Below are 27404 nucleotides of genomic sequence, written 5' to 3'. Positions count from 1 at the left end.
AAGTGTCAGATTCCTGTTTAGCAAAAAATAAGTTACTTAACTCTTGTGATCCAAGAACTTTATTGATGCAGCAGGCACTTTACACTGAAACCAACCCCACAGTCCAATTAGTCCTTCGACCATACATACAAAACCGTCTTTTTAATAAACGCTTCTCCTGCCCGTAAGCTGTCAGGATCTTGCATCTGCCTAGGCCATCGCTACCTCTTAAATAAGCAGCACACACAGGATCTTTTATCACCACGCATCGCTAAAGCAGCATCTGAAAATACCTGTTCTCTTACAGTAATAGGAGGCAGGAGTCTGCCTTTAAAGAAGGGATCAGGAGAATGTCTTGGCTCCTGTATTTGATAGTCGGAATATGCAGGAATACCTTTACTCTTCCCCCACCTTTAGGGTTAAAAGCATTCCAAGAGGAGGTTTCCATAGTATTTCAGTAGATTGCAATCTCTAAGATGGAGCAGTGTCAGTTCAGCTACTTCCCTCTTCTGAGTCCAAAACTGATCGTCGTCTTGGTTCAAGTTAATAGTCTTTTAAACAGTCTTTCTTGCTGTAAGAACTCTTACTATGGAACCGAGTCCACCTACTGCTAACGCCTGTGGGGACGGGAAAAGGAGAGAGGTGTTACACAGAGTCACTGCGTCACGCGCAAAAGGTAACTTCAAAGAACAAGCAATTAAGTGTTTAATAACAGAGGAGTATATGGCTCTTCTTCAAAAACTTACTTTTCACACACAGGCAGCTTGGGCCATTCCAGCTCATTCTACCCCTTTTTGCTCTCAAATCTTTAAAATACATAATTGGGGAAAATCTATTTGTTCTTTCTAGCACATGCAGACATTAAAGACACTTAAAGTCATTTCACTTAGGTACTAAACTGCATGAGGCAGTGTCAGGTCTCTGTGACAAGACGGCATTGTCCCACCAGCCTGCAAGGCGGCAGCGGGGGTTCTCTGGGTACAAAGCACTCGCAGGGGCTGGTTCGCTCACGCAGCCCCACACCACGACACAACCCGTTACGCTGGCTGCTGCCACCAGAGTGGGAAATACAGTCCTTGGGTCGTTCCACCTCTTCGTGTCTCGGCAGGTGCCTTCTGCCCTGCGGTGACAAGGTCTGCATTCGCACACTGACTCCTCTTGCAGGGTCTGCTCCAAAGGATTTAGGGCAACAGTTACAAGGCTAATGGGGAGGCTGAGACCTGAACTCTGATCTTGGGAAGTCTGTGCCTCACTTCCCCTCTGTAAATATAGATGAGAGTGATCTTTGCCTTAAATTATTGCAGTACATACATGGTAATATTCTATAAATGCACTCCATAACATAAGACCAAGCGTAAACAAAACCAAATACAATAATTTAGTAACCCATACACTATTAAGTCTGAAGGGAAAATTACATTCTCCAAAATCTAACTGTCTTTTGGATCTAGAGAAGGATACCAGTGTCGCATGTCGTTGACGATGCAGAATGTCTCACCTCCCATATCCCTGGATAGGAAAGGAGGAAGGGCTCGCTTCAGTTTCATTTGCATCCCTTGATATGAATAACATATCCTTCTAAAGTCTATAACATGATGGATGTGATTGTGAAAAAATAAATATTAAAGTTGCAGACACAATTCAGATTCAGCCCAGTGGCTATTGCAATGTTTGAAATGAGAACAATGATAAGAGGATGAGACACCTCACTGTCGTCACAAAGCGTCCGCTCGGAGCAGAACCTGCACGCGCTGCCCGCATGTAAACGTTCCTGAGTTACCAGACCTGATACAAGCAGGGACGACAGCCCTTTTCCAGCAGACAGACTGGTACCACTGCTGAGCAGCTGACTCCTCTCTGAGCAAGCCACACGTCCTACCGGTACTGCCGAAACGCAGAACACAAGCAAGGTGTAAACCCTGCCCAGCCCACTGCAGACCTGCCTCGTTCCTTTCAAAACAACGCGGACGAGATGCTTTACGTGTGCCTACATGCTCTGAGCGCTGTCATCCTTCCAGTCAGGGCAGTGTTGTGTAACATGGTGCGCTGGGAGCACCCACCCCTGGTTACCTGAAAATAGTCTCCAGTGGAAACAACAGGAAAAAAAACCCCAAACAACCAAGCAGAAACATGTTCTTTGCTGTCCTGAGAAATTCCCTCCTCCTCCCCTGTCCAGGTTCTGCAAAGCCGGTGACAGCTGCCAATAGCTGGTCACCCTACGCAAGTTCTGTCTTTGCCTATCACAGGAAAAATCCCGTACTTTGTGAAAATGACACCAGCAGCCGGCTGCACTGCTACCGCACGGGCGGCACGGGGAGCTGCAGCATTCCCGGGGATCGTTTTTCCTAGGAGGAGCAGTGACAGCCAGTGCTGCAGCTAAAACCCTGCAGCTGGGGAGGATTTCACTCGGATTCCTGCCTGGAGCGGTGGCACTGAGCAGCTGCTCCGCGTGCCCCATCCCTCGCAGAGAGGGAACGTTCAGCTGCCAGCTGACAAACACGTCCTGCCCTCCCTGGCTCACAACGGGCAGGTCACGGGAACACGAGAGGACCACTCCTGCACAAACCAAACAGGTTTGCTAAATCCTGTTGCGAAGCTGTGACACAAACGCTGCTAGCAGCACTTGGCTGATGAAAACTGCCGGGCTGGCTGGTCTCCGAGGGGCCCTTCCACCCCTCCCCTCATGATTCTGTACACGAGGCCTGAGCCAGCCCGAGCACCCTTGGCCGAACACTCGGCCTCAAAGGAACGCCACCAGCCGTGCCATTCAACCGCAGCTCCGCTCCCAGCCCCTTCTCCGCAGTGGGGCCACCGCACTCATCAGACATAGAAGGCACGATGTTTCCTCCAGTACGCCCTGCCCTGCCCCTCGTCTCTCCCCCCTGCTGAGGGCAAGGTCTGAAATACAGGCAAAGGCTTAACGAGTCCGAGCTCAATGAGACCAGAGATAAAAGGGAATACCAGGACGAGCCCCCTGCCATCGTCTGCTGCTCTTGTGGGGGCTCTGTGGAGTGTGGCTGAGCCAAGCGAGCACCAGATACGTACCTTTTCATGCCACTGAAGTAATATTGCACTGCTATTTTCTGTTGGCTTTTCAAATCCTTTATAAATGTACTTCATTAACAAGTCAACGCCATTTCTGTCTAAGGAATTCACTGCTTGTTCTATTTCACTGCTTTTAAAAGACGTGAGGACTTTAAGCATGGTTCCCTGGGCCTGCTCCTGCGAAGACAAGGAAAGGGGAATAACATGAGAACAGCAAAACTGGAAACGATCCCGAGATTTGTGCTGGACACAGTACGCCCGGAGGGCCCGTGGCTACGCTAAAGGCTGGCTTATTTCTGCGACCGGCTGTGAGCGTTCTTCACTGCAGGTTTCAGGAGCGAGAGAAGGAGGGGGGTGAACACGGGGGATCACCCGCGCAGCCACACGGCCCACGGCTGGACCGCTCGTCAGCAGCCCGGGGGCTGGGCGGCTCTCGGGGGTCCCGGCCCAGCCGCCCGGCGCCCCTCGGGAGCCCCCCGCCCCGTTACCTTCATCGCCTGGCTCTTGGCGTTGGCCGGGGAGCTCCGAATGGCGGTGTGGAAGGCCCGCAGCGCGTCCCCTGTGCGGCGCGGGAGTCAAGGACTCAAACGGCCCCTCAGCGGCCCCGGTACCACCGGCGCCTCCGCGCACCGGTGGAGGAGCCGGTTGGCGCGTACCGACCCCGCGGCCCCCGCGGCGGGGGAGGAGGGGACAGCGCCCGGCGGGACGCTTCGCCCGCCCTCGCCGCCCGGGGCGACTGGGACGGGGTGTCTGGCTACCGGCGCCCGCTCCCGGCGGGGCCGCGGGCCCGGGGGGACGCCGGGCCGGGCCCACCCCTCCCGCTCCCCCCGGCCCAAAGGATATCGCCTCAGCAGCGCCTCCACCTCCGGGCCGGCGTCGGGCTCGGCCGCCGCCGCCTCCTCGGGCTCCTCCACGAACCGGTTCTCGTCGTACTGGTCGATGTCGAGGCGGCGGAAGCGCGAGGAGAGGGTGCTGCGCGCCATGCCGGCACCGGCACCCACCGGAACCGGAAACACCCCCCCCCCCGCCCCACCGGAACCGGAATCCGCCGCCACAGCCCCGCCCCGGGGAGCAGAGGCCGGGGGGGCCGGGCCTTCCATTCGCCCCGGGAGGGCGAACACACGAACACCGTCCCACCCCCCTCGGAGGGGGCTCACGTACGATACGACTTTATTAAAAATACAAAGTATCTGAAAAAAAATCAGAACAATCATTTTAATGTACAAATTCAATCGCTGTAGCAGGTTTGTGTATTTTTAAACTGTATTTTTAAACAAAAAAAAAAAGGGTGGGGGTGGGGGGGAACAGCCCTTCCGACACTTTATTTTTATCCACTTAAAAGAAGGCGGGCGGTGCGCCCAGGCAGGGCAGCACGGCCCCTCGCGCACGCCAGCTACCGACTTTGCTGCTGAAATCTCTTAAAACCTACCAAACAAAAAGCTGAATAACACCGAGACCGAGCTGCTTCCCGGGGATCACCACTGTTAAAAGGAAAACGTTTCATCTAAACCCAGAAATATGTAAGAACTACATGCAGTAGTACAAATTTCAAGGACGTATTACAAATACTCTGAAATTAATCTAGGGGCGGGGGGGGGGGGGGGGAACCTAAACTTGCTACAGACACCATAATACACAATAAATTTAGATAATTTAAAAATAAAAAAGGCAAGAGGCAGCATTTCAGCAGCAAAGTGCTCAATAAAAAGTATATTGTAAAGGGACAGTACAGGGGAAGAGGGAGACAGCAGGCGGGGACGGTCTCAGAGGAAATACGGAGTGGTTGTTCTAGGAGGAATTACACGTTCTGAATCTGGAACTGCGCGGAATAGCTTTGGTTCTCTTGTATTTACATCTTTAAAGACCATGATTGATGCAATATTTCCACAGCGGTAGCAGTAATTTGGAGCAGACCATACCGTCACCAATTTCTCATCAAACATGAATTTGTAGCCTTCGTGAACCAGTTGGTGCGCTCTGCAGATGAGTTTTAAGTTGTTGATGTGAACAAACTGTAAAGGAAAGGAGGACGGTCAGGTTTCTCTGAGCGGCTCCACACCACCGCCCGCACCAGAGCCCGTGCGCAGCCCGGCCCTGGCAGACACACAGGGGCCGTCGGGGGACACAGAGAAGCTTTCTCACCCAGCGCGCTGGAAAAAACTATTGGGGTTTTGAGACCTGCGCAGTGAGAGACACCTGTGAAACACAGGTGAGGAGTCTGCGCCGCCCGCAAGGCTCAGCCCTTCCTGAAGCGCTACAGAAAGGCCACGGACACGGCACAAGGACCGCACTCATAACCCGGCTCTATCAGAAGCCTGGGAAGGTCAGCGACTGTTAGCCCTGAGAAATCTGCTCACTGTTTTCCAAAGCAACAAAAATCAAGTCAAGAATTATTAAGAAAAATGGCACTTTTTTTTCTCTTAAATCCCTACACAAACCCTAGTGACACTTAGTTATTCTCACTGCATTATACTTTTTAAAAGCAAGGTCGGTGTTATCACATCTGGCAGCTGTAGTTACGCTCTTAAGCATAATTTATGGCTCATTTTTTCAAGCTGGCTTGAGCGAACCTTTTCCACCACCATGACTGACTCACAGCGGCCTTACAAGGCAAGTTCACCATCTTGCAGTGGCCTCAATCCGTTCATCGCTGGGTAAATACCAAATCGAGATGAACGCTTCAGTTTGTCTCACACCTGCCATTACTTTATCTTGCATACAATGTCATCATTACCTCATTCGTCACCTTCGCGCCAAAGAGCCAGCCTGCTCCTCGCGGGCTGATCGCCCACGTATCGACATCTTCTGGATCAGACCAAACCAGGTCACAGAAAGCGCCTTTGTGAGGAATTTCCTGATTACGTTCAATGGTTCGAATTTGATCGAGTGTCTTGATGTCTGGAGAGAGGCCACCATGGACACAGAGAATCTGCTCATCTATTAACTGGAGAAAGAGAGACACGTGTGCAAAACACTCAATATTTTAATCCAGCCCAGAATGCTACCAGTGTGACCCTGAAAGGTCACTAATTCTAGCAGTCGCATTTAGACAATCTACTCGTATTTTTGTAATGTGGTGTTTACACTTACAGCTGCTATTGTGAGCATGTCAAAGACTTTGGTACAGTATCTCCAAGCATTAGCATTTCCGTATTTGGTTTGGCACTCATCTGTTAAACAGAGAATTTTTTTTCTTCTTAATGGATGAGAGGCATTCAGACAGTAAGATCAGAGGCAAATGCAGCACAACTCAGCAATCAGACGTGTAACAAACCCCCCACCAGGAGCCGGGCTGGGCAGTGGGTGGGATGCCCAGGGTCGTACCCGCTGGCCTCTGCTCAGCGAGCGACACACCAGCGGTGCAGAGAACGCAGCGTCTCATGCAACGTGGCTGGCGATGCTTTCGCTGCTTCCCACCGCTGGCCGGCCGGGAGCTGGCTCTTGACCAGACCAGAGCTTAAATGAGCAAGTTTTATACAGGAAAATTGAGGCAGAAAGCATGAACCGGCCAGGGCTAGCGGAAGATATTCTTACCACAAACGGGAGTTACAGTAGCTTTGTTTAAAGCTACACGAAGGTGGCAATAAACCTGACGGGCAGGCGTTTCTTAAGCGACCTGTGAACATTTGTAGTTGCTCTTGTTGACACATTATCCAAAAGAAAGTATGTTACAGACCATATTCTTTGAGGCAGGTGTTGGACACTTTCCAGGATTTCCTCAGGTTTTATCAAAGCCTCACACAACAACAAAGAAGTTTCCAAGCAATTTAATTCCCTCAATTTTTCAAACAGTTGTTCTGCTGCTTATTTCTTGCCGGTGGCATTTTCCCAGATGCTCACAGTTGACAATAAATGACCTCCACAGCAAACTCTACCTGTGACACTGATTTTTAGTTACACTGAAACTTAAGGGGAATTACAGTAACATTATGATTTTGTGTAGAACCTTTTGCTACAAGATCCCAAAGCACATTCTGTATAAATACATGCTCTGGCTCTGTCTTGGAAATGGAATGTGGCACCAAAAAACAAAGAGAAAACCCAGATGCTGGAGGAAAAGAACAGCAAGATCTGGACTAAAACACGTCCTACTTCAGGACCACAATGGTCACGTTAACAAATGATAACACCGAAGTTCCACTGAGCCCACTTCCCGCCCAGTCCCAGGAAAGCCCCCGGTGGTGCCGCAATCATAACAGGTCTCCCAAGGGAAAGATTCCGGACTCATTTGTTACGCGATACCCCCATTCAGAAATTGTTTGGATAAAAACTTACCATAAAATCCATACACTTGTGTTATCTGCCTGCTTTCATGATTGCCCCGTAACAGTGTGATACGATCAGGCCACTTAGCTTTTAGTGCAAGAAGGTAAGTGAAAGTCTCAAGACTATAATAACCTCTATCTACAAAGTCACCCTGCAAGTCAAAGAAATATTTGTAAATGCAGAAACAGTCAAATGGAAAAATACAAAGCGATACATCCATTTTAAATTTCTCACAGTGCATAAAGACAACGTAACGCTGAAGGGAAGCTAGGATCTGCTTGGATCTATAAGAACATGTTCTTTGGTCACTCGGAGTTTCAGCTTCGAACTGGCCACCGCACTCACCCGGAGCTGCCCTGACACACGACCCGATGGGCCCTGGGGACAGCCTGCGCTACGGCCACGTGCTGCTGCGCCACGGCACAGCTCAGCCAGGCTGGCACCGCACTCCTCCTCCTCTGTTGCTGTACACCAGTAACTCGTGCTTTACTCGCAGAATGGTTAGAGTTGGAAGGGATCTTAAAGCCCACCCAGTGCCACCCCCTGCCCTGGGCAGGGACACCTCCCACCAGCCCAGGTTGCTCCAAGCCCCGTCCAACCTGGCCTTGAACCCCTCCAGGGATGGGGCAGCCACAGCTTCTCTGGGCAGCCTGGGCCAGGGGCTCACCACCCTCACAGCAAAGAATTTCTTCCTAATATCTCATCTAAATCCCCTCTCTTCCAGTTTAAAACCATTCCCTCTGGTCCCGTGGCTCACCTCCCTGCTCCAGAGTCCCTCCCCAGCTTTCCTGGAGCCCCTTGAGGGACGGGAAGGGGCTCAAAGGTCTCCCCGGAGCCTTCTCCAGGCTGAAGAACCCCAACTCTCAGCAAAACCAAATAATAACACTCAACAAAATAAAACCCGTACAACATAACCAAACAGCAAAAGCAAACACAACACTCACTGGCAAAGTGAAACTCAATAACTATACCAGGAATTAAATTTTAAGCTAATTTTTAAACACCCAGCGAGCGAGCGGGGCAAGCGCAGCCCGCACGTACCATGAAGATGTAGTTGGTGTCGGGGACCTGCCCGCCGGTCCGGAACAGCTCGCACAGATCGTAGAACTGCGGAGGGAAGCAGAGACGTGAGGGCGGCGGGCGCCGGCAGGCACCGGGGCCGGGCACGGCCCGGGCGGGCGAAGCAGGGCGGCCCTGCGGTCTGCCGGCGGGGCCGCCACCCGTTACCTGCCCGTGGATGTCCCCGCAGACGGTGACGGGCGTGGAGACGGGCTGGACGTTGGACTCCTCCAGCAGCAGGTCGCACACATAGTCGCAAAGGCGCTGCGGGAGAGGAGCAGGTCAGCGCCGGCCCCGGGCCCGCCCCGCGCCCCCGCCCCGCCGCCCGCCGCGGCCGCACCTTGAGGTCGTTCTCGGGCAGGTACTTGCAGAGCCGCGCGATCTCCACGTACTTGTCCAGGTCCAGCGGCGCCATCTTGGGACGGCGGCTCGGAGCCGGAAGCGGGTCCCGGCACTTCCGGGGAGCGGCGCGGGCCGCAGACGCCAGCGGAAGCCGGCGGGACTTCCGGCGGGCGCGGGACGGAAGGCGAGAGCCGCTTCCGCCTGGGGCTGCGTCCGCTGAGCGCGGCGTGGCGCGGCCCGGCCCGCCATGGGCCCACGGGCGCTGCCGCTGCTGGAGCCGGGGCGCCGCCCGCAGCCGGGCAAGTGGTGAGCGGGGGGGGAGCGCGGCCCGGCCCGGCACATCTCGCCCCGCCGTGGCTGAGCGCTGCTCTCGCTTCCCGCAGGTACCGGCTGTCGCCGCGCGGGGACCGGCCCTGCGGGCGCGTGGGCCATGGCTGCCTCTTCCTGCCGGGCGGCGGGACCGGCCGCGTCCTCCTCTTGGGCGGCGCCGACCCCGCCGCCGCCTTCGCGGACGCCCACTTCGTGGAGCTGGGTGAGGGCTGGGCCGGGCCGGGCCGGGGGGCGGCGGGGGCGCGGGGCCGCCGGACCGCTACCGACCGCGCTCTCCGCCGCCCGCAGGCGCGCACCGCTGGGCCGCCGCCGGCTGGAGCGGGCTGCGGCCTCGCTACGAGCACGCTACCTTCCTGCCCGCCGCCTCCCCCCCGCGCCTTTGGGTCTTCGGCGGCGCCCACCCGGCGGGGAACCGGAGCTGCGTCCAGGTGCTGGACCCGGGTGAGTCCCCGAGGGGCGGCTCAGGCAACCGTGGCTCCCCTCCAGGCTCGGCCTCGGTGCTCACCCCACCGGGGCTGCAGGTGCAGAGCTGTGGGGACACAGCCGTGCCGGGACGGGGGGCAGCTGCTTCCATGGCGGTTGTCGCTCGGGAAGGGGAGTGGAGCCTGGCTGCTGTTACCTTGTTGATTACTTTGTTAACCAAATGTCTTAGAAATAGGAACCTGGGAGAGTCCTGAAGTGAGTGGTGTGCAGCCGCTGCCCAGGACCTTTCACACCTCCTCAGCAGCTGTAGGAGACTGTCTGTACGTGTTCGGAGGGGGAGATAAAGGAGCAGAACCGGTCCAAGACCAGCGGCTTCACGTGTTTGACACAGGTACCTCTGGGTGCACGAATTGCTGTTCTGTCAAACGGTGGAATCCATCCATTGCTGAACAGGAGGTCTGCGACTCAGATTCAGTCAAAGCCATGGAAATGTTGGGCCCCTGCTTTGGCTACAACTCTAAATGGATGGGTGGATGTTCCTTGCTGTTGACATGCGCTTATTTTTATGTAGTCACTGGGACTTTGGGCCAAAATGGCAGTGTAAAGCTCTGGGCTGAGAAACTCATGAGAGATGGGAATGGTTTTGTCCCATTTGCCCAACAACTGATTCCTTTCCCTGATGGCATCGCCGTGTGCTGCTCGTGTACTGCCAGAGCTGTCCCGTTCATCCTTGCAGCCCTGTGTGCACAAGAAAGGGTTTGCTTTCCAGTTTGAATTAATCTTTCCCGCTACTGTGTGACCCAAAGAGCACTCAGAGCTCCGTCAGGAAGCTTGGTGTGGCATTAACTCTGACCCCACTGGAGGTGCTTCCTTAGGAAACCTCAGCAGGGCCCTGGGGTCACTGGTTTTAGAGCTTCCAGAGTTTTCTTCCTAATTCATGTGTGCTCCCATTTTTAGCCACCTTGACCTGGTCCCAGCCAGATACTCATGGGGATCCTCCCTCTCCTCGGCAGGGACACGTTGTGGTTGCAGTCGGGACCAAACTCTTTGTCCATGGAGGTTTGGCTGGTGATGTTTTTTACAATGATCTGTTCTGCATCGATATAAGTAAGTGTGGACATAGGTACTGTGGAGTAATAGCTGTTGTGTGATGTGTTTTGATTTTGGGGGCCTTTTTTCTAAAAGATCACTTCTTCAGTGCTTGAAGTATTACCCTATTTGTTTAAACCAGCAAAACTTGCGGGTTTTTTATAATGCATAACCACAGATGTGTTCTTTTTTTCCAATAGATGACATGAGATGGGTTAAGATACCAGCCACCGGCGACATCCCCGGAGGACGGGCATCCCACTCATCAGCTGTGTTTAAGGACCACTGGTACATTTTTGGTGGAATAGGTCCAGATGGGACACTGGATACTACGTACAAGTATCACATAGGTAGGGAGACTTCTCTCAGCTGGGGAATGGGGAATGCGTCTGCTGAAAAATGCATTCCCCCCTCAATTCCTGGGCGTCATCCCCCTGGCAGTCATTATTGTTGCACTGGAGTTCCACCAGTACAAGCTGAAATGCTCTATGATGTTGAAAGCTAATGTAGTTAATGATGTCACTGTCTCAGCATGCTTTTTAAGCCTGTGAAGCTGCACTTTTAAGACATGAATGTGTGTCTTTGCACTGCAGAGAAGCAGCAGTGGACGCTCCTGCAGTTTGAATCCCCTCTGCCTGCTGGGAGGCTGGACCATGCCATGTGTGTCATTCCCTGGCGGGCTGGGACAAGCGGAGACGTGGGAGCTGTCACCTGGGAAGGTGAAGCTGGGCAAGAGTCGACTGTGGCATCGGGTGACACAGCTGAGCCCCAACAGGGGAGCCGAGAGGAGGAGGGGTGTGCTGAAGCTGTGGTCATGCATCTGCTGTTAATATTTGGTGGGATGGACACACAGGGGGAGATATACAGGGACTGCGTGGTCAGTCTGATCGAGTAGCGGAGCGGCTGTCTGCACAGCACCGGCCTTTTCTATGCAGTTTTTATAGTACTGTTGGATTAAATTAATTCTTCTTTCCAATAAACAAATTTTTGCCCTCAAATGGATGATGCTGTGCTAATATGCCCCCAAGGTACTGGTGCATTTGCAGTATGCAGCCCTGCAGAGGGCAGGTACACTGTTCCCAGCCCCCGTCACTGCAGGTTCCTGGAATGATTCGTGCCGTGCCTGGACAGCTTCCCACGGGAGGAAACACACATACTGTTGGCTACAGAAACACTTCTATCTACAAAGTCACAGTGTCGGCTGGAAAAAAGGCTTTGGCAGGGATGATGTGATTTTTAGCTTGCACTCTTTTGAAAATGAGTCAATGAAAAGCAGAAAGAATTATCTCCCACGCCAGGGAAAATAAGAGCGCTGAGTGGTTTTAAGGCAGTATTAGAGCAGCTGCCACAAAAGCTGCTTCTGTATTTGGTTCAGTTTCTTACCTAATCCCATGGATTGGGTAAAGATCACAGTAAAATGACGGTTTCAATTTTTTTAAAAAACCAAAACCATTTATTAGGTATAGTCTTCAGGACACAGATCAGTTGTCTCATGTGAGACCCTAACAACAGTTTTAATACTGGAGGAATTTACAGTTAAGCCCAGTCTCCTCTCCCTCACGTGCTTCGCGTTGAAGTCTGCACTGTCAGCTCAGATTGACAGCCTCAGAGGATCTGTACAAGCCAGGAGGGAGCATCCCCTTCAGCAATCATTGACATTTGCTACCCACATCATTGTAAGGAGCCATTACACTGCAGAACTGCAGGGAGGTTGAGTGCGTCAGCACACTCCAGGCAGGGACAGGCTCTAGTGCAGCAATTGTCAGGAGTTCTGCGAGATCCCAAGCCTCTGGAGCTGTTTGCAGCACCCAGAATAGACTGAGCACAGACCAGGAGAGTCCATCAGCACCAAACAGGCTGAGGTTGGGTTCCCCCCATCAGCTCCCCCCTCCCAGGGGAGAGCAGTTGATCCAAATCCTCTCCACTCACTGCTGTAACTAGGGCATGGAAAACAAAGCTAGAACAGAGTCCAGTGTAAATAACAAATTTATTGTGGTCACTTCAGGTAGAAAAGTTCTACACCAAGTTCACATGACCAAGCTGTTAAATAGAACACTCCCGCTGTCAATACTTCTAACCCCATTGCGCATTTACACTCCCCCCCTGCTACCCTTCCCTCCCCAGACATCAAGCAACTGCTAACGAAAAGCAGTATACAGCCACTTTGGGCTAGCATTTCCAGCTCCACTCATGAGTGAAGATTCAGAGTTACATTCCAAATTAAGAGTTCAATATTTTAAACAAGTGTTCCTGAGTCCAATATATACACACACAACATTCGGAGATGCCAGCAGTATCTACAACTCATCCTTCTCTGCTGCTTCCTCTTCTCCGGGGGGAGGGCCTGCGCTTCCGTAGAGCTTGCTGACAATTGGCTGAACAACTTCCTCCAGCTCCTTCTTTTTTGCTTTGAAGTCTTCAATGTCTGCATCTTGATGGCTTTCGAGCCACTCAATCTTTTCCTCTACTGCTTTCTCTATTGTTTCTTTGTCTTCAGATGACAGCTTACCCCCCAGCTTCTCTTTGTCCCCAATCTGGTTCTTCAGAGAATAAGCATAGCTTTCCAGCTCGTTCCGGGAGTCAATGCGTTCTTTGAGCTTCTTGTCTTCCTCCGCAAACTTCTCAGCATCATTAACCATCCTCTCAATCTCTTCTGGTGTCAGCCGATTCTGATCATTTGTAATCGTGATCTTGTTTTTGTTCCCGGTGCCCTTGTCTTCAGCTGTGACACGAAGGATTCCGTTCACATCTATTTCAAAGGTAACTTCGATCTGGGGGACACCACGAGGGGCAGGAGGGATTCCAGTGAGATCAAAAGTTCCCAGAAGATGATTATCCTTGGTGAGGGGACGCTCGCCTAGAAAACACAATTAGATATGGTTTCTTTCTTTCCTAGCTGTGGCTTGTACTCTTTGCAACCATTAGCCACACGCTTTCTAAAGGCAAGGTTTTAATTTCAACCTGACATCCATCTAGACACCTACAGTCTGGCCTCATACTCTGAAGAGCTCTTCAGAATTGCAACCATGGAAAACACACACATGAGAAAAAAGTCTAGGAACAGAAGCTTCATCAGAGCAGCTTCAGAGAGCTAGCACTGTTACCAAGCTCTTCTCCCTAAGGAGATATCCACAAGCATTTGGAATTATCTACAGCCTTTATGACCAGGTAGTAGCAAGTATGTGAGTCCTACAGACAGATTCCAGCTGTCACATGGGCCACCACAGATGACACTCACCTTCATAGACCTTGATTGTCACAGTTGGCTGATTGTCAGAAGCCGTGGAGAAGATCTGAGACTTCTTTGTGGGAACAACAGTATTTCTTGGGATCAGCTTAGTCATTACACCTCCGACAGTCTCAATACCAAGTGTCAGAGGACAGACATCAAGCAACACCAAGTCACCTGTAACAGACCAAGAGCAAGACTGACATGACTTCAACCTGAAAGGAACACAGGTCCTGAGGTCTTAAGAGGCACCAAACTTCTAAAGGTCTGGAAAAGAAGTTCTACTACGCTTGTCAGTAACCAATATCCACTATTCAGAGTCAGCGCTCTTGAAGTGGCTGTGAAGGTGCAGTTACCTGTATCTTGGTCCCCAGAGAGAACTCCAGCCTGGACAGCCGCACCATAGGCCACAGCCTCATCTGGGTTAATGCCACGAGAAGGCTCTTTCCCATTGAAGAATTCTTTAACTAGTTGCTGTATTTTGGGGATGCGAGTAGAGCCACCAACAAGAACAATCTCATCAATGTCGGACTTCTTTAAGTCAGAATCTTCCAGAACTTTCTGAACAGGCTTCATAGTGGAACGGAACAGGTCCTAGAAAGACAAAAACAACCAGGACCATAAGACTGTATTCCCACATGCCTAGCCTCTGAATTACACAGCCCCAGAATACAAGAGACAAGCACTACAGAGGAAGAACATCAACTGACTTGTGACCAGCCTTGATGAGACCTCAGCTGTCATTAACATACACAGCCCCAGCCACCCTTACAGGGAGCAGCTGCCTGGTGTTTAGTGCAAGCAGAAGTTATTTATACCCCGAAGTGCAATGTCACAGCATGAACTACCACATGCTGACAAGTCTCCGACCTAGAGCTGAGGCAATGGAACTTTACCTTTCTAAACTTACCATATTCAGCTCCTCAAACTTAGCTCGAGTAAGTGTCTCTGAGAAATCCTCTCCTTCAAAGAAGGATTCTATTTCAATTCTAGCCTGGTGCTGAGATGACAAGGCTCGCTTTGCTTTTTCCACTTCCCGTCTTAACTTCTGCACAGCTCTGTTATCCTTCCTGACATCTTTTCCAGTTTTCTTCTTGTAGAGTTTGATGAAGTGTTCCATAACACGTTGGTCAAAGTCTTCTCCACCCAGATGAGTGTCACCATTAGTAGCCACAACTTCAAAGACTCCATTGTCAATGGTGAGGAGGGAGACATCAAAAGTTCCACCACCCAGGTCAAACACAAGGATGTTCTTCTCGCCCTCTCTCTTGTCCAGTCCATAAGCAATGGCAGCAGCCGTTCTGTAGAGGGAACAGCCCATTCAGAAAGCTGGGACTGGCAGCCCCAGCTCCCCAGCAAGGAGGGCAACGTAGGCTACTTACGGCTCGTTGATGATTCTCATCACATTCAACCCAGCAATGGTACCAGCATCCTTTGTAGCCTGACGCTGAGCATCATTGAAGTAAGCTGGCACAGTAACAACAGCATGGGTCACCTGAACAAGAGATACAGTTTTGTTACAGAAATGTAGAAAAGCACATAGGTTGTAAATAACCATAGCAATGCTGATAACAAGCAGCCCATTGTTCTTTAAAGAGAGATAAAAACCCAGCTAAGCCCATTCCACTGGGCTGCCAAAGGGGCCAACAGCACTGAACTGATTGCAACATTAGTCCACAGATTCAGCCCACCCATCTTTAGTTTTGTAAAGCTGCTGCATAAAGTTCTTACTGGTAGCACTCACGAACTTACTTTCTTCCCCAGGTAAGCCTCTGCAGTTTCCTTCATCTTTGTCAAGACCATAGCAGAAATTTCTTCAGGAGCAAATGTTTTTGTCTGTCCACCTCCAACATCGACTTGAATATGGGGCTTGGCTTTCTTCTCAACAACCTGGTAAGAACAATGTATACTGTCCTATTTAGTAGTTCATAGACTTATTATCACTTGTCCCACTGTTTCTTTCTCTCTGAAGACTAATCAAAGCCTGTATATTAAACATGACACGATTTAAATGCTAGCTAACACAAGGAACTGCTCTCTTATGTCACAGCCACATCAGTGCACCCTAACCCTCTCAGGAGGGCTAGTGAACTGCAGGGCTACTCAAAAGAGCACCATAATTAAGTAGCCTCTTCTGTCTGGACATGTAATCAGCCCTCCTCCCTCCCTCCATCCCCCCAGGGGCGCACCTTGAATGGCAGGTACTTAATGTCCTGCTGCACGGAAGGGTCGTTCCAGGTGCGTCCGATCAGCCGCTTAGCATCAAACACGGTGTTCTCGGGGTTGGATGTAAGCTGGTTCTTGGCGGCGTCCCCGATCAAGCGCTCCCCCTCGGGCGTGAACGCCACGTAGGACGGCGTGATGCGGTTCCCCTGATCGTTCGCGATGATTTCCACCCGGCCATTCTTGAAGACGCCCACGCTGTGGGGTAGCGGAGCAGTCAGGCGGCGCTGGGGCCTGCACCCCCCTCCCCTTCCGTCACCCAGCCCCACAGCCCGCTTCCCCCCCACCCCGAGGCCCAACGGTTCCCGTAGTCCCACAGGCCCAGCCGCCCCCCCCGACCCCGAGGCACAGCGTTCCCCGCGGACCCACAGGCCCAGCCGCTTCGCTCTCCCTCTCGCCCCACGCCGGGCCCGTTCCCCACGCACCAGGAGTAGGTGGTGCCCAGATCGATGCCCACCACCGTGCCCACATCCTCCTTCTTCTCCTCGTCGTCCGCCCGCGCGGCGCCCAGCAGCAGTAGTGCCAACAGGAGGTGCCTCATGCCGACCGCTCGCCCGCGCCGCCCTGCCGAGAAGTCGCAGGTCACAAAATGGAGGCGCCACGTGCGCGGCCGGCAGCGCCGCTCCCCCTCCTCATCCCCCCAGCCGGACCAGGCCGCCCCAGGCCCACACCGCCACCCTTACCGTCAGTGACCAACCACCGGACCCCCGACTGCTGCTGCGGGCCAGGCCGCGCCGCCCGCCCTTATATACCTTCCGTTACTCCTTCGTGGAGACTCGCCATTGGCTGCGGAGCCCTCGCTGGAGCCTTCCCATTGGTTGGCGGCTACTAAGCTGGCCTGCCGTGATTGGCAAGAATCAGGCGGTCCCTCTGACATACGTCGCGCGCCCCCCTCCCGCCACCCCATTGGTTCACCCCGCCGGCGGCGCGGGCCTATCAACGGGGAAGCCTGAGCCAAGCGGAGCGAGCCCATTGGCTGGGGGCGGCCGTCACGGCGGGGCCGGGACGGGGGGGACGTTCTGGAAGTTTCCATGGTGACCGGCCCGGGGGGCTGGAGTCGCCATTGCGGGTAGTCGGCCCTGGTGGCCGCGCACCCGCGACGCCTCCTGTCCTGGGGCGCCCCGGGATCCGCTGAGCGAGGTACGGTGAGGCGGTGGCCCCTCAGCAGCCATGGCCGGGGCCTGGCCCAGGCTGGGAGGACACATCCCTCTGGTCCAGGCTGAGAGAGAATGGCTGGAGAACAGCCCTGAGGAGAAAGATCTGGGGGTGCTGGTGGATGAGAAGCTCAACATGACCTGTCAACATGCGCTCCTGAGCCCGCAGACAGGCACCGTGAGCCCTTGTCCCTGAGCACCGCGGAAGTGCTGGGGACAAGGCCATCATGTGGGTGGCTACCCCTCAGGAAACACGGGTGTCCCCATGTGCGCCGCAGAGTGCGGAGCCCGTGTGGGGCAGGCGTGGTGTGCTTTGCTCCGGCCCCAACCAGAGAGCCAACAGGTCTCTCAAGGAAGGCACTTGGCTACCTTCTGAACCATGATGTCTGGACACTGAGTCACTGTGTCCTCACTCAGTTGTAACTCGCTACACAGGGTTACATCAGCCCCTTGGCTTCTTGGGATGGCAAACTCCCCAGGAAGGTGAAGGCACCGTCCTTAGGAGTGTAGATCCGCCCCGGCCACCTCTGTGTTGTGCAGATGACAGGCCTGGCTGCATCTCTGCCATCCGTTGCCTTATATAGCTGTGGATCATGCATACGTATGGGATCCACCTGCTTATATTTAAAATCACCGTTTAAAGCAAAAGTTAAGACTACAAAACTCCAAATAAAACTGAAAGTTTTGAGTGATTGAAGAGTGACATGAGAACTTAGAAGTTGTTCATTCACCTTTGGAGGGTATCAGATCTAAGATCTAACAATCATAATTTCAGGTAATTGTATTAAAAAGCGGTTACAAATAGAGAGAGAGAGACGGCTGTGCTCAGGCAGCATTTTGCAAGTGTAAGCAACTTTAATTTTAAAGTTATCTCCTGTGCCAGCGGGGCCTGGCCCAGCTGCCTGGATTTCTTATGATTACGAAGTGAGATATTGTCAAAAGACTTCATTGTTGCTTAACTCACATCTGGAAATGCCATTTTAATCTTGATATTGTTCTTTCTATTTTGAAGTGTATTTTGCGTCCTTGATATCTGTTTGTGGGTTTTGTTTGTTTGTTTTTTTAATTACATTCACATTGATTTGATTTTCTCCCTTTAAAAATCCTGAGGTCTCTAATGCAAATTATTGAGCTTATTCCTGAGAAGAGAATTATCTCGTAGTATAGCTATGTGTCCTGAGAACTGTAAATAATGTAAGCATTTTATTTCTTTTTAGGAAACCTCATGCAGACAGGGCAGGGGACAGGGCAGTTTCATGCTTCTAGGCCCTGGGCTGATTTTCCGCAGTGCTCTAGGGGGAGTGCTGTGGTAAATACAGCTGGTTACTGCTGGGAATCCAGGAATATGGCCCGGACAGCTGGCTGTGTGGTACAAGATGTAACAGTTTGCTGGCATCTTGTGTGTTTGGGCTTAGTGAACTTTTTTTTTTTTGTTATATTTCAGTTTGCCATAGTCGTTTCGAAAATGTTATTTGGGTATTAAAATTCAATTACATAAGACATTCTCTTTTATCAGGGAAGAGAATTCAGGGCAGTAACTGTGTCAGTTAAGAAAAAGGCACATAGACAATGTTTTGGAGAGTGAGAGATAGAAAGTGTAAACATTTGGCTTTTGTTTTAAGTTGCCTGTTGGGAAGAGCTTTGCAGATAACTTGGACATACAAAGCAAGCAGCTGTGGTGGCTGCAGAGCTGTCCCTTTCCCACTGAAGTCACCATCATGCCTGGATACTGTGCCCTTCTTCACAGGGTGCCTGGGACCTCCTCTGTCCTGGAGGGCCGGCAGCGCTGGGTGACATCCAGAACCTCTGCCCACTGCTGATGTGCGCTGTGACGAGGTGTCCCTCTCCTTGGGAGCTGTGCACTATCGACAGGCTGCAAATGCTGCTTATGTGCCTCCAGCTATCTTTTTTTTTTTCCCTTCAGAGAACAGTCTTCTTAAATCCTTTGTTCGGACAAATTTTCATGCAGTAAATCATGTTCTACTACTTAGTTTTCCCTCGTATTTCTACTGGACATGACGTTTGACTGAAGTGTGTTTTGAGGAGCAATCACATGTGTTGGGAGTTGTGGCTTTGGCCTCCATCCCCATCCCTGCAGATCAGTCACACTGTGACCTTACCGTGTTCTTCTGTCAGTCTGAGCCTCTTGTTTTCGACTGTACGGTTGTACCAGGGCCTGTCGCGTGCCAGCGAGAGATGGACGTTTTCTGAGAACCTCAAAAAGAGGGGCAGAGTGAAAATCATTGTGACTGCATTGCATTAATCATGGCTTATGCTGAAGTGATGTGTTGCTATTTATGATGAAGCAATTGCTATTCTCTAAGCTAGATTGCTCCACATGCAGCCCTGCTTTCGCACTTGGCATACCTGCTTATTAACAACTTTTGCCGTGCTTTTTGGCCCACTGTAATGGCCAGCATTTACAGATCTTACCTGTCGGTAACGCACCTGGAGATGAAACACACGATAGACATTGAGATTGTGGAGCGTGTCCTAACAAAGGTGGTGAGGGGTCTGGAGAACAAGTCTTATGAGGAGCGGCTGAGGGAACGGGGATTGTTTAATCTGGAGAAAAGGAGGCTGAGGGGAGACCTTGTTGCTCTCTACAACTCCCTGAAAGGAGGGTGTAGTGAGGTGGGGGTCAGTCTCTTCTCCAAATTAATAAACGATAGGACAAGAGGAAGTGTCCTCAAGTTGTGCCAGGGGAGGTTTAGACGGGAAATTAGGAAAAATTTCTTCACCGAACGGCTTATCAAACACTGTGCAGGGACAGGCTGCACAGAGAAGTGGTGGAGTCACCATCCCTGGAGATATTTAAAAGCCGTGATGCTGAGGGGTCATGTTTTAGTGATGTTTCTGTCAATGTTGGGTTGATGCTTGGACTTGATCTCAAAGATCCCTTCCAGCCTGGATGATTCTACATAGAGATGTCCTATCGATAAGTGCCGGCTCCCTAAACTACCTCTACAACAGGGACTGAAAAAAAACACCACCCAAAAAACACCAACCCAACATCAAAAAGCATGGGCCGGGGCCGGGTGGAGCGGGCGCTGCCGGCGGAGCTCCGCTCTGCCATCGGCTCCCGCTCCGCCCGGACCCGGCCAAAAAACTCCATATCCCCGGCTAAGGGACTCCTATGTCGCCTGTCAGAGGAACTCCGTGGCCCCGATGGAGGGGACTACATGTCCCAGGAGCTCGGTCGCCGTCGCCGCCCGCCGCCTGCGCAGTGCCGCGCCGCGCCGCGCCTGACTCGGGGCCGCAGCGGGAGCCGGGCGGCGGAGCCGGGGCTCTGGGCGGGTAAGAGACGCGTTCGTTTACCCCCTTCCTCGGCTCCGCGGTACCGTTTGGCTCCTTTTCCCCTCCCTCCCCTCCGCCTGGCTCGGAGGAGGAGGAGGAGGAGCGGGGAGGGGGAGGAAGGCGAGGCCGCAGCCAGCCCGCCGGCCCCGGGGCCTGACAAAACCCTTTGGTTTTTCAGGGAAGCGAGGGGGAAGGCGGGCGGCGGCTTCTCGGGGGGAGCGAGCCGCCGGTAGGTAGGCTGGATTTATTTATATTTAACTGCGGGGAGGGAGGTTTGTCCAGAGCCATGTGCAGGGGGGAAACGCTGGTGCCCTGGGAGCGGTGAGGGGCGACCCAGCAAAGTTGGCCGTAAGATTTCCTCGAGTGTTTTTTTATCTGTGCCTTTTTTTTCTCTGTCAGCCGGAGCCAGCCCTACCTGCCATGTTAGTGTCCGGGAACCGGTAGTTCTTGAGGTTTGCGGAGGTATTCGAAAAATTGAAGCACTTGGCTGCTGGGGCCCTCTCGGCTCTCGGGTGCTGTGGGATTGGGCAACGAGTCGCTCTCGGCATGAATGTCGCTGCCGTCTCTCCTTTATGGCTTTCGTGTTTTGCAGGTTTAAAACTTGTAACTTGATGAGTATGGTGACTTCCCTTTTTTGTTACTAATAGGCCCTCAATGCTGAAGAGCTTGATCAAGTGGGTATCTGTCTTTTTTCTTGCAAAGTCATGATACTGTGCTCTGAAGGAAAGAGAGCCGTTGCGATTAAGCTCTCAAACCCAGCATGTGACACTACACTTACTGATAGGTAGAATGCTATTTTTGTGGACAATGCACTTGCCTCGCAAGTAGAGCTGCAATTTGAAGATGATGGAGTGGGGAATGTTACAGACAGTATGTGAAATCTGAAATACTGCGCTTCTGTAAAAGCAGCAGGATGGCAATATTAGGAAATGGACTTCTGAACTGCTGCTACCGTGGAGGCTTCGAAAATATTTAAGATGCTGCACACGGCGGTTTTGCTGTGGGATTTGTCAGGTCCTGGAGGATATACTCTATCCTTAATAGCAGCTACTACCCTTCATGGTGGACCACTGAGGGGATGTTTCACAGCGAAGACGGGAGCTAGTCTCGAGCGAAGGGGCTGGGAACAGGTTGTTTTTGTCGGTTTGAGCAGCTTCGAGTTCTGCACGTCTTCTGACTAAAAGTTTTATTAGTCAACTCCTTACATAAGGGGAACTCCTCTTTCTAGCATCATGAGCAACTGGAGTAGATTTTAGTATGGCTATATGCTTTTGTTGATTTTACGCAACACAGTAATACCATAATAGATAGTTTAATAGCCAACTGATCCTGTGCATTACTGGTAAGTTCTGTTAAGGGGCATGAGAAGCGAGGTGCTCCTTGCACAGAAATCTTGCAGGGTAGACAGTGTGTTCAATGCTAGCAGCAGAGCAGCCACTGGGCAGAAACAAACTTGAGGTATGAGTTTCTTAATATTGATTAGAGAGTTGAACTGTAGCAAATTGAAGTGCATTTTGTATGTTGTACGCATGTTTTGAGATGGCAGCTATTGTAATGTGAGAGTTCAGCAGATAACTCCTCAGTCACGGTGAACTATCCTACTGGAAAATAGATTTTTTTAGCTCAACTTTGGGAGATAGGCTGTTAGCTTATGTAAAGAAATAAGGCTTGTTAGTTATTACTGTAAATATCAATGAAGAAAGAGGTGCTTCATCTGGGGTGGATTAGCATGGAAGCTATTCAAGCTCGCCTAGGAATTATTTTTCAGTAAGACGGAGTGATTTCAGTTTTGCCTTGCCCTGCCCTGCCTACATTAGATCTGCCCAAACTTGCTTTGGAAGTTGAGTCTTGTGTAGTGAGACTCAGGAGGAGCAAATAACCCTGAGCAGGAAACGCTGGAGGAGGAAGAAGAATCTGGTGTACTGGCTGTATTTACTACTTTGCTTAATCTCTTTTCTGTCAACTGAATTGCAGAAATATTCAATAGAGATGTTGCTTGTTCCTGTGTGCAACAGTACAAAACCACATACTTTGTAAGCTGGAGTTCAGTACCCAAAGATTAAATGCGGTGTTTTCCAGGACTTTCAAATGTAGGAAGCAGTCTGTGTCCTGCGTTCATCAGAGGCATAGATTTTCTTGGGCTCTGAACAAACTTGAGTCATGCTGATAGCAGGGCAAAACATCTTAGATGCTGTCAGGTCGTGCAATCTTTGTTGTTGATATGGTGGAGCATCACAAAGTGAAATTGTTTGAGTTGTTGTGCTAAGTTTCTCTTACGGTGTCACAGCTTTTGGTAGGTTAGTAAGCAGTCTTGAAATAACTGACAAAAATTTGAAATGCTTTCATATCAAAATGAAATTGCCAGGATTGAAAAATAATTTGCACGTAGCGGAACTATTTAATATCTATTGTTTCTTCAGCCACAGCAGACTGTTGGGTATCTACATTTCCTAAACTGTCTCCTTTATACACCTATGTGCAGATATCTGTTATTTCAAGTACGGTGCATGGTAGTCACAAACCAGGTAATTGGACAATTATGGGCACCTTTTTGTTTATGAGAAACTGATAAGGTAATCTGATAAACAACTTTCTGGAATTAGTACCAGCTGAAGCTGCAGCAGCTCACTCTGCTCTAATGCTGCCTTCTGTGGTGTGTTACCAAATATGTAACTGTGGCTAATTGCTTCTACAGCTCTTGTCCTGAATGCTGGCATGGAACGAGCGTTGCATATCCTGGGAAGGTCAGAGAATGCAACTGTTGTCTTTTCATGCTGATCGTAAAGGGAAGAGGGTTTTGGAGGGGAGCAGTGTGTGTCATGTAGGTGTGCTAGTGGTACAATAGACATAGGCTATGTTAAAGGTATCAGTATCTGAATAGAGTAATAGCATGTGCATCTTGCTTAGCTAGGTTTTTTGGAGTTTCTTTACTATGCTGCAGGTTTTCTTTAGTGCCTGTCTGAAGCCGCTGAAGTACCGTGTGTATCAAACTACCTTCTTTACATCTCTAGTGTTCTCAAATGTCTGCTGGAAACTTACGGTGAAGACAAAGTTGTTTGCAGTGTTGCTTGCTATACTTGTGTGACTTCAGAATAATTTGGTTTTAAAATCTGGTAAATGGGAGTGAATGAGGCATTCCTCTTCATAGCAGAGACGCTGCTGATCGCTGCTTCTTATACATAGGGTGAAAACTGCTGTCGTGAAGTTGACTTCCTGCGGATCCACAGGAAAATCCTGTGGATTTTCATAGCTCTTGACAAAGCGGTGGTACTTAATAACCTGCTATGGTTCAGTTCCAAATCAATTCTCCTCTTGCTTTTGTTATTTCTGCTGTTCTATAGTAGAGACAAATAAGACAGACACATGGGTAGTGGCCAACTGATAGGATATTATCAAGTAGTCATGGGGCCAGTATGTTTAGAAGTGCAGATGCAGGTAATGGTAGTCCTCGGAGCCTTGTTTTGTTTTGGGCCTGAAGTTTATGGTGGTAACGAGTTTATGAAAAATTAAAATGCACAGCAGTGTGCAACTTCTCACAGTCACTCAGTGCTTCAGTGTCTTTTTTTTAATTGCTGTGATGCTCTATCACGAAGAGATGCCCAAATCATTTGTATGTTAGGTGGTAACTTTGCTTTCTGAGTATGGGCGAGGCCCATACTGTCTCTTTTCTTCATGTGGCATCACAGATGGTACAATATTGTTTTGCAGTAGTCTGACCTTTTCTACTATTGTGTTGTCTTTTTGCATGCTGGATAGGTGAATTATATGCATGTGTATTAGGACTCTGGAGTGTGGGAGTCTTATTTACTTTCTGACTATTAACTGATTTTTATTTTTTTTTTGATTGTCCATAGCTCCAGAAAAGGTTACCAGCAATTTAACTGCTATTTTGATAATCATAACTTACCAGAAAAAGTATATTGCTTTCAGGCCACCTTTGTCTCTTTTGCTGACTGGAGTTTGTTCCCACCTGTGGGCCAGGGGAGGAAAGAACAGCTTTTCCTCAGGGGCTGAAGGCTGTCAGAGCACTTAGCCCATCCCTGATGCTGAAAACATCTTCTCTAGTCAAAAAATCAAAAGACACTGAGCAAACCAGTGAGAGAAATAACTTGTAAGTATAAGAGACACCTCAGAAGCCGTGTAATCAGCTTGTCTATAGTTAAATGTGTTTATAACGAGTGACACAAAAATAGAAACTTGTTTTGAAATTTGGCAAGGCAAAGGCATAGGAACGCAGGTGAAGTCAACAGGCTGTTCACAGCGGGTACCCCATGTGGGTCTCCTGTTCCTTCCCCAAACTTGCTCACAAGTAGGAGAACTGCTGGGACTAACTTTCTGTCCAGAAAAGTGGAGCCTGTGGGCAGACAACTTAAAATGAAAAATGTCAACTAAAACTGTTAAGGTTTGATAAACTATGAGCAACTCTTAAGTATGGCCTCGCAGCAGAAAGCTGAAAAGACAGAATGTGGTTCTGCAGATCTCGTGTCTGCATATTTTTATGGATGCAACTTCTTTTACCTGGCTGATATCAATAGCTCATAGCCTAATAACTAGTTATTACTGTGTTTACAGGCAGTATCAAGTTTAATGCTATCTTTTTTGTGAGCCCTAAAATTCTGTGACTAAAAATAAATTTGTTGCAAGAATTCATTATTTGTTTCTCAAAGAACTTTGGCAGTAACATCAGTGTTTCTTTTCTAATCATTTCTCTGAGACTGTCCTAGTTAAAAACATCTAAACGATTGCATCCTTCAAGTTCCTTGCTTAATCTTACCTTTGGATATATGAGCTGTAGCCACTGATTAGGGTTGCTGGGTTTTTTTGTTTGGGCTTTTGGGGTTTTTTTTGAGGATTTTTCTGTCTATATTTCCTAGGAATGATTCTTAAACCATCAGGTGTAACAGGATTGCAATTTTTTATGCATATAGGCTTGTGACAGCATCACTTTTTGTCTCTGCTAGGGTTTTGGTTGTGAGGTTAAAACCTAGATGGAAGAACTTAATTACACACGCAGTGATGGTTGTCAGTGCACCTGGTTATCAGGCTTTCTCCACACACTGAAAAAAAACCCAACAAATGTAAAACCTGTGCCTAATTAGGGAGCTAATCTGTATTCTTCAGAGAAGATCATCTCCTGCTATGCTGAGCAGTGAACCACAGATCTTTAAAACACTAAAAGGGGAGAGCATTAGGCCAGTGCATGGTACGTTATTTGTAGTTTCTCAAGCATGCTTTAAATGGTCTTGTGGAGCAAGGCTCCTCTGGAGTCAAGGGAAGGAAATTTTTCGTTTAATGGTGGCATGGCTTTGAAGGGTTCATCATCAGATCCCTTCACAGCCCTGACGTATGTCCATTACCAATATATCTGACAGATAGCTGTTACAGATTATATCTGATCAAACCCATTTTCTTCCCAGATTAGCTAGTATGGCTGTTTGTTCTGGTGTGGAAGAAGACATAGAGCAGTTAATCATTAATTCCATGGAAAAATAATCTGATCTGCATGATTCTACCCCTTCCCTTGCCAGCATTAATGCAATTGATGGGGTTTTTTTCTTCCACAGAGTTAATTTTTAAATGGTTTAGCTCCTTGAACTTGTTTTGAATATCATGGTACTCTTTGTTTATCTAACTGCTAGCTGGTAACTACAGTGTTTTCTAATTAGGAAGTTAGAGCTGATGTTACATTGAGACATAACAGTAGTTTGTGTAGATTTTTTTGTCCCTGATGTGCTATGAAAGCCTATGGTTGTTTCAGTTTTTCTCTCTTTAAAGCAACATTTTTGGATCAAGGCCAAAGAAACAGTCTTCTGAATTTAAATATTTGAGGAATTTTTTTTCTGAATGAATTCTACTGTTGAGCAGAGTCTCCAGACTTATTTCCAACTTCTGCCTTATCTGGATATTGATACTCCTTGATTATTTTTTTTTAAATTAGTAATATTACTATTATTTAAAATTTTTTTTGCAGAAAAGACTGATATTGGGAGCTTGGTGCGTCTTATGCATTAGGTGAGAGGGGGTAATTTGGGATGCCAGAGATAATCACACCGAAGCACTTGGATAGTGCTGTGTTATGTGGGCGCGCTTTAGGACAAAGTAGTAAGCACGGAAATCTTTTTGCCTATTCACCAGACAGTGGGTCGGAATTGGGCTCCTCTTCCTCTCCCTGAGCTTGTGTCACCTACACTGTAGTGAGGGCCGCATCTCTCCAAGTAATGGCCACTTTCTTATCTTTGTTATTGGAGGTGTGGTGGAGGAGTTTTGTAGTGCTGTACCGTATTACTATTTCATCTCGTGAATGTGAGTTGAAAATACCATTGGCTACTATGCAAGTGTCCCTGATATGCTGACATAACAAGGGGTTAATGAAATTGTCAATTAGGAAACCTTGCATTAAGAAAGAGTGACTCAGTCATTAAGTGGTGGGCTGTGGATTTGAGAGAACATATGAATATGCTAACATGGAAGGGGCACAGCAGTATTTACTGCTAAGGCTAAGTTTATGACCTGCTTATCACTTCATTGACGCTGACAGAACTTGTTCCCAAACTGTTTGGAATTCACCTGTTTCATTTTCCTCCCTGTCACAGTGAGTACTGTGTCATCCGCTCGCTGCCCAAGATGGTGAAGCTGGATATACACACGCTGGCACATCACCTCAAGCAGGAACGGCTGTATGTAAACTCAGAAAAGCAACTTATTCAAAGGCTCAATGCAGATGTATTGAAGACAGCTGAAAAGCTGTACCGCACAGCATGGATTTCCAAGCAGCAAAGGATTAACTTGGACAGACTGATCATAACAAGGTGACTTGGAGGGGTGGGGGTGGTCCTGGGGAAAACAAGCTCATAAACTTCCATGAATTGCAGCAAATACATCTGATTTTTCGTACTTAGTATCTGGGGTCCTTTGCTGTACTAATCATAAAAATAGTAAGCTTTTAAAGCAAATCTCAACTAGGGAAT

At 49.7% G+C, this 27404-nt stretch overlaps 5 protein-coding genes across 10 annotated transcripts in view; 2 read left to right on the top strand and 3 right to left on the bottom strand.

Annotated features, from left to right (window-relative positions):
• Positions 1-41: 41 nt before the first annotated feature.
• Positions 42-4238, bottom strand: ARPC5L (actin related protein 2/3 complex subunit 5 like). The gene is made up of 4 exons (XM_063353454.1): positions 3868-4238; positions 3513-3585; positions 3025-3201; positions 42-596 (listed from the first exon to the last, which is right to left on the bottom strand). Exons 1-4 carry the CDS (start codon positions 4236-4238, stop codon positions 534-536), a joined length of 684 nt encoding a protein of 227 aa, XP_063209524.1. The 3' UTR covers positions 42-533.
• On the bottom strand, positions 4216-8843 carry PPP6C (protein phosphatase 6 catalytic subunit). The gene is made up of 7 exons (XM_063353453.1): positions 8690-8843; positions 8518-8613; positions 8332-8397; positions 7300-7441; positions 6115-6194; positions 5759-5968; positions 4216-5036 (listed from the first exon to the last, which is right to left on the bottom strand). Exons 1-7 carry the CDS (start codon positions 8762-8764, stop codon positions 4788-4790), a joined length of 918 nt encoding a protein of 305 aa, XP_063209523.1. The 5' UTR covers positions 8765-8843; the 3' UTR covers positions 4216-4787.
• RABEPK (Rab9 effector protein with kelch motifs) lies at positions 8827-11522 on the top strand. Its single transcript, XM_063353452.1, has 7 exons — positions 8827-8997; positions 9075-9223; positions 9310-9462; positions 9674-9835; positions 10402-10551; positions 10734-10883; positions 11127-11522. Exons 1-7 carry the CDS (start codon positions 8939-8941, stop codon positions 11426-11428), a joined length of 1125 nt encoding a protein of 374 aa, XP_063209522.1. The 5' UTR covers positions 8827-8938; the 3' UTR covers positions 11429-11522.
• A 979-nt stretch (positions 11523-12501) lies between these two features.
• HSPA5 (heat shock protein family A (Hsp70) member 5) lies at positions 12502-16754 on the bottom strand. Its single transcript, XM_063353202.1, has 9 exons — positions 16669-16754; positions 16411-16549; positions 15952-16183; positions 15515-15652; positions 15145-15257; positions 14673-15063; positions 14119-14356; positions 13772-13939; positions 12502-13390 (listed from the first exon to the last, which is right to left on the bottom strand). The coding sequence occupies exons 2-9, from the start codon at positions 16524-16526 to the stop codon at positions 12831-12833; spliced, it is 1956 nt and encodes a 651-aa protein (XP_063209272.1). The 5' UTR covers positions 16527-16549; positions 16669-16754; the 3' UTR covers positions 12502-12830.
• A 3559-nt stretch (positions 16755-20313) lies between these two features.
• The window catches only part of GAPVD1 (GTPase activating protein and VPS9 domains 1), a 29914-nt gene continuing 22823 nt past the window's right edge, over positions 20314-27404 (top strand). For 4 of the 6 annotated variants that reach the window (XM_063353031.1, XM_063353030.1, XM_063353029.1 and 1 more), the window contains exons 1-2: positions 20314-20436; positions 27030-27245. In XM_063353031.1, the coding sequence (XP_063209101.1) occupies positions 27061-27245 (185 nt within the window). In that variant the 5' untranslated portion in view covers positions 20314-20436; positions 27030-27060. Of the gene's footprint in view, positions 20437-20557; positions 20670-27029; positions 27246-27404 lie in introns of those variants that run through there. The other 2 variants (XM_063353033.1, XM_063353034.1) reach the window with 2 other exon arrangements.

Source organism: Chroicocephalus ridibundus, chromosome 15 (assembly GCF_963924245.1).
Source record: "Chroicocephalus ridibundus chromosome 15, bChrRid1.1, whole genome shotgun sequence".
Taxonomy (NCBI): Eukaryota; Metazoa; Chordata; class Aves; order Charadriiformes; family Laridae; genus Chroicocephalus; species Chroicocephalus ridibundus.
This window is presented reverse-complemented; position numbering and strand designations above follow the sequence as displayed.